The 10,559-nt window shown below is 34.9% G+C and overlaps 1 protein-coding gene across 1 annotated transcript; it reads left to right on the forward strand.

The window, feature by feature from the left end:
- Positions 1-2,741: 2,741 nt before the first annotated feature.
- LOC142354984 (hepatic sodium/bile acid cotransporter-like) lies at positions 2,742-10,099 on the forward strand (the record flags this gene model as incomplete). Its single annotated transcript, XM_075407303.1, has 7 exons — positions 2,742-2,826; positions 5,689-5,837; positions 6,147-6,266; positions 7,560-7,732; positions 8,209-8,358; positions 9,159-9,288; positions 9,830-10,099. Coding segments are annotated over exons 1-7 (1,077 nt in total), but the record flags the coding sequence as incomplete, so codon positions are not given.
- Between the last annotated feature and the right edge of the window lie 460 nt (positions 10,100-10,559).

Here is a 10,559-nt window from a genome sequence, read left to right on the forward strand (position 1 = left end):
AAAGATGGCTGCTTGTTATCAATTGTCGTAACAAGAACGTATAAGAAGAAAACAATTTGAAAATGAGAAAATTGGCAGAATCTCACTTTTAACAATATGCCAAAAAAACAGCTGATTGGATTTTACAACATATGTCCTATTCCGAATATTTTTTTCTCATTGTTTATCTTATTATATCTTAGGTTTTAAAATTTCAGTTGGGCAAACAGTTGTCTGATAAGCCGATAAATTTTCTCCGCCAATCTTAAAAGATGAATTTTCTAGTGATCGGAATAGTCGCCACATAGGAAGAAACAAGTGAATAATTAACCTAAATACTCATTACAAACCGTAAAATAGCAATGCTCTCTTCAAAAATCATTTCTTCAGGATGATTTTGTTTTCTTTTTTTTGGGACTGGATCTCACTTCCGTTGTACATCTTGGTTCTGAGTAAACTCTCCAGACTTGGAAGAGTTTTTGATCAAGCCGAACGGGCTCTGGAAAAGGTTCTGCTCAGACTATTTAGGTTATGATACAAAATTGATCAGACTCCACAAAAGTTTTTTGTTTTATCTTGAAATCTCTGGTTGGTATTTTTTGCTCAACAATTTAAACAATTTAAATGTCATCCAATGTAAACTTAATTTTCGCGTCAAAAAATGAGTGTTACGTAGAATGAGTTGCGTTCTAAGACGCAATCTCAATGGTTCACCACATGCCAACTTTAACTTCGAATATTTCTGTACAACGTATTGGATAATTCTTTTGAAGTAATCGGTATGCAAATACCGGTAAAATCTTTTCCCATGTCTGTTTGATTTCATTTATTACCCAACCTTGTTTGTTTTTCGTTGAGGGGTTGACAACGTTTTTAAAATAAAAGTTGGTTAAAGTCACGCTGAATGTTATTAATATTTAAAAACCTCTCATTATCAAGTTTCCAGAAGCAAAGTCTCTGGCTCAACATAAATGTGAAAAATTTTCTCAATCAAATTGTTTAATTTCTCATAAAAACGAAACATAGGGCCATCAAAAGGTTATTATTTGCAACTTGTTTGAGTTTGTCAGCAGTTTTAAAGAAATATTTGAGCATGAATTGCCAAAAAGTCATTACCGATTAATTTACAAGTGATTTTTTTATTGTAGAACGTTTTCTACTGGTTTTATAATTGAACAAACATTTGCATTTTGCAAAAATATGGCAAGTGCAAAAGAAAAACATTTTCAAGATGAACAAATTGGCAGAATCTGATTTTTAATCTTAAACAAAATGGCTCATCGGTTTTTACACATATTAGTTCGCCTCAAATTTTTTTTCTGATAGTTTATCGTATTATACCTTAAGCTTTAACAATTTCATTTGGGCAAATTTTTGTCTGATACGTCGATAAAGTTTATAACCCAATCTTACAAGATAAAGTTTCTAGTGAACAGAATAGTAACCACACGGGCAGAAACAAGTGAATAACTATTAATCTAAGTACTCAGTACAAATCGTAATTAAACTGTTTGTTACCGTATTGATAAACGTACGAAGTGATTCAAATAAGTACTGAAATGAGTAATTTATATCTTTTAAGACAAATTGAGACAAAATAAACTCTCTTTAGAATGAAATTAATTGCAGTCGGTTACCATCAATTTCAGAGTCTAAAAATGCTTCTTCAACAATAAATTTTATAAACGTTTTGCACTAGATTTTTTTTTATTCCATACAGTTTCATCGACATTTTGTGTGGTAAATGGTGGTTTTTCGTAACATCGAAAACTAAATTTTAGTTCTGTTTTGCATTTGTGCTGTTGTTCCTAACAAATTTGCTGACAAAAATGCCGAAAGTTGTTGGCTAAAATTGGATCTGAATTTTGTGACCGGAAAAGTTTTCGCTAATATAAATTATGACATAACTATAAACGTTTGTTGCTTTCTTAATTTATTGTATTGTCTCATGACATTGACTTCAAGCATTGAATTTGGAAGAGGTGAAAATAATGTTCAAAATATTGTTCACATATTTCTACCTCTGAAACATTTTTAATTGTGAAACTTTCAGGTCAAGTTTTTGTCTTTTATTAAGTTAAGACATTTGGTAATGTTTGATGGATAATGCCTTAGGATGATTCTCTTGGTTAAATCTTAATTGACAGAAGAACTCAAACAAATCATCGTTAGAGAAATTCATTTTTATCGAAGTTCATGCAAAAAGTCTCTGTAAAAACTCAATGTAATATACTTTAGCAATTGGAAATTGTTATCTATGTATTGGGAATCTCAATATGTCATTGCTCAAGTGCAGAAATTCGATTTAGGTCAAAAACAGCAGGGCTGTTCACTCTAATGGATCAATGAAAAATTTTTTAGTGCTATTGATAACTCACACAATGAGGTCTTAATTTAATCGTATATCGCATGAGAGCCCATTGACAAAATTGAGTCTTCTATATTTCTACAAAGCATAGTTTGTTCAATTACCGATAAACTAGGGGTGTGTATCAGGAAAGAGCAGTATACCAAAATTAACCGGCAATTATAAGATGTTGTAAGAGGGTATGGTCTACCAAATCTACATCAAGAGCACAATTAGCGAGCGCCGTGTGTCCTCCTTGAGAAGCAGAATGCTCTAAAAACTCTAGTGCAAAATCTTTTCAAAAACATCTCTTAAAATAAAATTTCTTGCTCAAATTTTTTTTGATATCATATATAAACCATTTTTTCAATGGTAATTATTACTTTTTTTAAATTTTGGGTATCGTCTTATCAACATGGAAAGCAGAGAACGTCCAACAGTACCAGGGACATCTAAGGTCGTGAGTAACACTTACGCGCAACAAATAACTGAAACACTTTGTAAGGTGGTCAAAGAATTTAAACAAAAAATATTGAGGATCAGGAACAAACAATTCTTCGGGCTAACAAAAGAACATCAATGAACAATTTCGGGCTCAGGAGAGTTATACTCGTAAAGATAGTGTACTGGTTGTGAATTATCTTTTTAAACGCGCGCACTAGTACAAATAGGACACAGAACACATTAATAAATTTTGTTGATTTTCTTGGAGTGTTTGTAAATTGAAACACTTGTGCAAAATTGCTTGGAAAATTTGAAAGTTTCAATTCAGGGTACATCAGTGCTGATAAGTTACAAAGGGCTGAAATTGTTGTACCCTGTGTTCATATACCGTCAAACTGCACCAATGAAGCTACGTTTCAACTGTAGGAGTTTACTTAGATAAGATAGTTCTCAGACCTAATACGAAACTTATACTTTGTGGAGAACTGAGTATTAATTTTTTCACAAAAAAACATGACACGGTAATATCAAAACCTAGCGATATTGGGCTCCCTTACATGCCATCAGAAAATGAAACAAGAGAAACCAACTACTCAAAAACGTTACCTGAATTCCTTTTTACGAATTTCCAGTCTTCACAAAGTTCTGTAGCTGCTGCAGGCAATCACTATACCATTGAACTATTTTTTTTCTGAAAACACCAATTTCTCCTATAAAAACTGTAACGAAAAAATTCGAGTATGGTTAAAATTACTCAACAGATACACTCAATCAAGTACGAACAAAAACTGTGTCACACGGCAACTTTTTGCTTAAGCCTAAATTAGCTTTCATGATTGAGTCATTGATGAAATTTCAAGTCTTTAAATTTAACGAACTGAACAAAATATTTCTGGAAAACGCATCTGTTAGAAACAAACAGAACTGAATAGACATTGAAGTAAAAAAAAAGTGCTGCCACAAAAAAACGTCACTTAAAACAATTGTATTTAAAAGAAAGTTTTGCTTCAGCCGAAGAAAAATCCAAAGTAGTAAAAAAACTTGATAAACTCTTTGCAGACAGAAGGGAAAAAGCTACAGAAAAATTCAGTCCGAAATACAACGCAATCTAATCAAAGAAAAATGTCAATAGTTTATATCTCCAAAACAGCAATAGCGGTGATACGCAAAATTTTGAATGAGATGAAAAACAAATGCAGGGTAGATGCTTTGCATTTGCATAACTACTGTTTACGATTGCTTGCACTATCAACTTCACTTTTTCTCTGCTTCGATACTTGTCCTAAATTTGGTTTTTATCTTGATTGCCTGAAAACTGCAAATGTGTTCTCATTAATTAAGGAAGGGGAAGAAAGTGATCCACCGAATTGATCAAGTTTCGTAAATAGTGCAGAAAACGCGTTCAGCACAAACATGGACCTCAAAAATTTCTTGACACCGTGGACCACTAAATCTTACCAGAGAAAGGCTTCAGTTATTGTCTAAGAGGACATGTTTTGAAAATCTTGATGTCCTATTTAAGCCAAGGACTTCAATACACTGAAATAGGTTTGAATAAGTCATCCATGAGGCATGGAAATTGGTGTCCCGCAGGAGTCAATAATGGTCCTTCGCTTCTTGTGAACTGACCGTAGAATCTTCTGACATAAAATCACTCCTCTACGCAGATAAGATTGTAGTTTATACAAAAGTGAACGTAAAATCAACGAAACGAAAACCAATGTACGTATTCAGAAGACAAACTCCTGGTTGTCTAGGAACCGTTTAATTTGAAACAATGACAAAATAAAATGCGATGATTTTTCAAAAATAGTGCAAAAGATGTCTGAAAGGATGTATATTAACAGTAGAAAAAATCCAAAATGCTGAAACTTTTAATTTTCTAGGGATTCAGGCAGACTATCAATTAAATTTTCCAGAATATGCTAAAAATTTATCGAAAAGGATGTTAGGTCACTTCTCTACAGAACTACCGAAAGTCCTATTAGCAAAACAGTTCGAGTCTATAAAACTTATGTGTAACCAGTTATTCAATACGGAATTTTAGTTTTCGCTAACACAAGCAATCAGGTACTTCACCTTCTTAATCAAATGGTAAAAAGAATAGCAATAACAAATAAACGGAAAGAACTGCTACTCTATAATGTGTCAGAGCTCCACCTTTATGAAATCCTTAAATTTGAAATTAAATTTTTACGAAAAGAGTTTGAAATCCCAGATTTGAAAAACTGCATATCAAGGGAAAACTTCTCAATGTAACAAATGAGCGAAACAGTTCTCAAAAATTGCGTCTATTTATGTACAAGTTTGACAACTTTTCACTGCTTCCATGGTGAAAAATGGCAAAATGGTTAATTGCTTGCTAAACTGTTTTGGCAAATTTCTTTTTGATCTCTCGAAACGGCAAGTGATGGATTTTTGTCACAAGTTTTTGGACTTTTATATTATTGACAACAATGAATTGCTATCTTAGTTTAAAGTGTAAGAACAAACGGAGTACAAAAAGCAAACAATCTTTCAACAGTTTTTTAACGCAGCGAGTAAAATTTCATAATCTTTTCATATAATCTTTGGTTTTTCCAATTTGTTTCGCTAGAGACTCTTCAAAAATGGCCAGCCTTGTCAATTTTTAAATGCAAGAGAGGCAGACTGTTTCTTTTTTTTATCAATACTCTGGAAACAATTTATTACTATTATTATTATCTTGACAAGAAGTTCCTGAAATTGAATAATTCAGCCATAGTGTTGTTATATCCGAACATATGAGGGGATCGTATCAGGGAAAGATGCATCCCAACCAGACCATCGCTAAGGTGTACTGAATCATAGTATCTTCACGCTTTTATTTTACAACAGATTTGATGTACTGGTAAAACCAATTTCAACTATTAGTTAAAAAATTGTTTAACTGTTTGTAGGTGCATCACTGGTGTCGTTTGAGTTCACCAAACCAGACGGCTCCTATCTTCAGCCCCTTGAGAGACCAGACATCGGGGCATTCTCCGTCACTGTAGTCAAAAGAGTCACTTTGGCTGATCAGACACTCGGATACATATCCATCGCACTTGTTAGTGTTTCGTAGTCATAGTCAGCTTATTTTGTTTGCGAAAGTAGAGACTGAAATGTGGGGAATAATAAGAAAAGAACATATGAGATCAAGTCACTGTTAAACTTAAGCTGTTCCCCTTCGATGACACAGAAACCCAAATTGCGTAAAGTTATCAGGGTCGAATTTTTTTTTACTGAACCACCCTTTTGGAGTCTTGTGAGGAGAAATGTCTAACACTAAATTTAGTATCACAGTTACAAAATTATTGGTATGTTTATTTTTCACTATTGTATCAGGATACAAAATTGGAGTCTTTCTGATGTTCAGGTGTACCTGAGTGTGATTGTGATGGGGAGTGAGGTGAAATTGGGTCAACTGCAGCACCTCATGCAGAGACCAGGGTGTGTGGGGGCAGCCCAGATCACAAACATGATCATACAACCATTCGTAAGTACACAACATCAGTTTTGCATTTGGCTGCATGCTCATCTGAGATGACAGGAAAAAAAAGTTTTGCGATACTGTATATGAAGCCGGAGAACTTTATTTTGCGGAATCAATTCATTTCTTTCTATAATGCATTTGCATAATCTGTAATTGGGTATGATTTATTAATACACGGGAATACATCTAAAAGTATTGTGAATGAGATATTGTTGTGCCAAAGAAGAATAACCAGGGATAATTTTTTGAGAAAATCAGATTCGGAGTCACTTCTTATTGGGATAACAGAATATTAACCGTTTTTGTGCTTTTCGTGAAACTTTTTTTCTCGAACCCTTTAGGCAAGTGTCAAATAGATCTTTTAACCAACTAGTGGACTTACAGTGCCTGGATAAAAGGCGGCTAACACGAAGCTCTAAAATTAATCTTCTGCCGAGTATTCCATTTGCTTCACATTGTTTGAGAAAATCACTTAAAGGACAAATTTTTGTCGTATATATAGTTTTCTTTGCTCGAACATTTTTTGCCAACGAACTTTTCTGAACTTAGCATCAATTTTTGTTTCGTTGAATCTAGAATAATTCTCCTTTATGAGGTCTTCCCTGGGTTGATGAGATATGTACTTCTCTTGGGTAATCCCTCAAGGCTTTTTTTTAATCGGATTTTGATTTACTGTGGCCTGTAAATTTTAATTCATTTCAATTCAAGATGTGATGGGAGAGTTTGAACTGCTTCTTTATGTTCGAGGTGCTTAAATATTTGTGCGGCTTCCTAATAGTTTGTAAAACGTTATAAACCAATCGAGAGGGTATGCTGGTTTATTTCTGGCAGTGTAATCAATGCACAAAGCATTATCAAACTAACGAACTCTGAATGAAACGTTAGAACTTGAAAATGAAGGTTCTAAATATTGTACGCTTTCTTTCATTTTGGATGGTGCGACCTGAACAGTTTATGGGATGTCAAGTCTCACGCATGGCCAGAATTTCGGAAGCAGTTGCTAAAAGTCTTCAAATCTAATAAACAATCAGAAATCTTGAACTGCTTGACATTTCTGACCTAAAAGTGATATATTTCAGCCCAGTTCTAACAAAGTGCTGGTGTTTCGGTATTCACGCCTTTCGGTACAATATTATGAAGATTTTAACTAAAAGCCAAAACTTTGAAAAATCAACAAATTTTAGCCCATTTTCACGCAATTCTGAGAAAAATCCTCAACCCAGCCTGCAGAACATTTCGCACCTAATAAGTAGACCCGGATTCATGAACATGTTTTATCTTGATTCTTTATTGCAGATGGCCTTTCTGCTGTCGAAACTGTTCAACCTGTCACCAGCTGAGAGTCTCTACCTAGTAATGGTGGGGTGTTGTCCAGCAGGGGCCAACAGCAACATGTTCTGTCTCGTGTCACATGGAGAGATCACTCTCAGCTTTGTCGTCACTTTCATGAGCACTTTCATGTGCATGGGGTTAGAGTCTTTTTAACCCCGTCATTTAAAGTTATCTCAAAATCATTTCAGCTATTTTCAGGTCATCACAAGTCATTTTAATCAATCTCAAGGTCATTTGGAGTAGTTTTGGGGCCGATTAAAAGCGATTTTAATTTTAGTTCAGGACAAATTAAGATAACGTTTTCAGTTCAATTGTAATCCACTTATAGTCATCTAAAGCCATTTTGAAGCCTTTATAGTCATTCTTTTTTAAAAAAACACTGAAAATTAGCTGGATGCCAATATTTTGGACGGTTATCTTGCAAGATCTTGCAAGATGATGCATATTGTTGCAAGATTCTTGCAAGATAACCATCCCCAATCAACTTGGGATTGTAGCCATTTTTAAACCAACTTCAAGCATTCAAGGAAGTCGTTTTGTGGCACAGGAAAAATAAATGAAACCCAGATTCAGGGGTTGATTCACGTTGAGCACCAATTTTTTGTGTGTGTAGGTGGATGCCACTGAATCTGTTCACATACAGCAACTTCATCGCGGGAGACACAGGCGTGAAGAGTGTGAATGACGTCAATGTCCCTTATGGGAGGATGGTGATCAACATGGTCAAACTACTCATACCCATACTATGCGGAATGCTACTAAGGTCGTATAAAATAAGAAAAAAAAACATCTTCAATAAAACACCTGGGTTATCTTCCCTGCGATTTCTATTAGAACCATAAAACCTCATCAACGGATACTTTGACATTTTACTAAGTGAATTTTTATGATATGAATAAGGTGATAATTTTTGGATTATAGACACTCCAAATTGCAAACAAGTTTACTCGCCCCTTACATTTTCATTCATTAATAAGAAAATTATCCTTATTTTCTGGTTTGCAATCATCTGATTTGGAGCGAAAAGATTCGGACTGGCATAAAGTAAATATCCAAACTTAATCCCGGAAATGCAAAGATGTTCTGAAAGCTTGGAAATTCGGATTATTTCTCGTATTTTCTCCAGTTTTTTACCCCAGTTGCAAATGAACAATGAGCAATTTTAAACGTTCCTTGCTGGCATTGTATATAACTTTTTTTCGTTAATTAGTATATCGATTACTTGGTCATAAAATCAGATTTGTCGTCCGTAAATAAATTCGTTCATATAGAATCAGCCAATATCAATTCACCGCCCGAACCAACATCACAATCGTTTTTTCAATTTGTGCCCATAAATCCATAAATTTAAATTTCAGGGTAGTCAATCATTAGCGAACCGAACTGCTACTTTTCCCGGTGTTAAGTTTTGTGTATTTTATCAAAAAAATTTTGAAAGTGTTCAGAAAATCCTCAAACGATCAACCCACGCAATTGGGTTTTCATCACCAACAACTTTGTTGGTTTAGTGTGACTCGTTAATCTCACTGCATTGAATGTCTTTCCTTATCTCTTCCCGTTTAGATACTTCTTCCCCTCAACAGACCGGGAATGGTTCCGGAGGTTCCGCTGGATCGTGGCTGCATCTCTCTTCGTGTCCTCCCTTCACCATATCTACTCCACCAGATTCGTTATACAACTCATCAACTCAAAGGTACAACTCAATTCTGACCACATCAAGTTTTGTTTGAAGATTTATTTATATTTTAATCTAGAGTAGTTTCATTGTTGCAGTAGTTTCATCTAAACGCTTAGAATGATCCAGCCTGTGGCAGGATTAGAGCCATAAAGAAGGGCATTTGAAACAGAAAATCAATTATAGTTTGATGGGATCATTGTCATGGTCTAGGTTTGGATATCGGCTCTCCGAATTCGCGGAGATAACAAAAACGGTTATTGTTTTTCATACGAAATTTAATCTGCAAGAATTCCATATGAGAACAGATAGACATAACCCAATGTCATCTAAACAGACATGTCATCCTAAACTCGAGCCTGTTTCCATTGATTGAAGATTGAGTCACGTTGACTATATGAAAACACCCAAATGGTCGATAAGGGGGGAGAGCGACGGGGGGGGGGGGTGAAATTTTCAAGCACCTATATATCACAGATAGGCATTTGATTCTGGAGAATTCCGTCATTTCGGAAAATACATGGTTTTAAAAAATCGAAAAGTTTTGTCTTGTTTTCAGCTTCTAGGAGTGGCGTGTCTCTTACCCCTAAGTGGTTTTTTAACCGGGGCTATTCTGACACTAATATCCAGACAGAGGTCCTCGGCCATCCGGACTGTCCTGCTAGGCACTGGACTCCAGGACACATTTCTTGTGGTGCTGATTGTGAGAGACCTGAAGAAACCCCCCGCATCCGACTTGGACTGTGCCATTCCACACATATGTGCCAGTTTTGCGCTCCTTTACGCCTTCTTATGCTACGCTGCCCATCATCTTTTACTAGGTAGCGATGTATGATCATTTTTGATCTGACCCCACTTTCAGTGGGAGAGAGGAACTATATGCTCATTTGGATTTTTGTTCAGCCAAATTCGGCCGATCGATATTATTATTGTAAAGAAATTTGAGCGATATCACTAGAAAGCTTCTCAAGCGTAGATTATAGAATTAAAAATCTTTTTTTTTTCAAATTTCTGATTTTTGGAGGAGTCATCGTGGTTTAAATTGATTTGTGAACAATTGACATTTCAGTGGATTTGTTTACATTTATCGCTTTTGGTCAATTTTTTTAACTTTCCCCCAATATGTTTTAAAAGCAGTTTCTCAAAGGCTTCAGATTAGGCGCTCTTTTTTAAATCAAAAGTATCCGAATTGTATTGATGATCTGTTTCTTTTTTGTAAGATGTTCAAATAATTTTCAATGATTTTGAGCTTTAAAAAAAACGGGATAAACAGGTAAAGGCCAGTGCGC

The sequence above is a fragment of the Convolutriloba macropyga genome, unplaced genomic scaffold, assembly GCF_964194025.1.
Source record: "Convolutriloba macropyga unplaced genomic scaffold, txConMacr16.3 SCAFFOLD_5965, whole genome shotgun sequence".
Classification (NCBI taxonomy): domain Eukaryota; kingdom Metazoa; phylum Xenacoelomorpha; order Acoela; family Convolutidae; genus Convolutriloba; species Convolutriloba macropyga.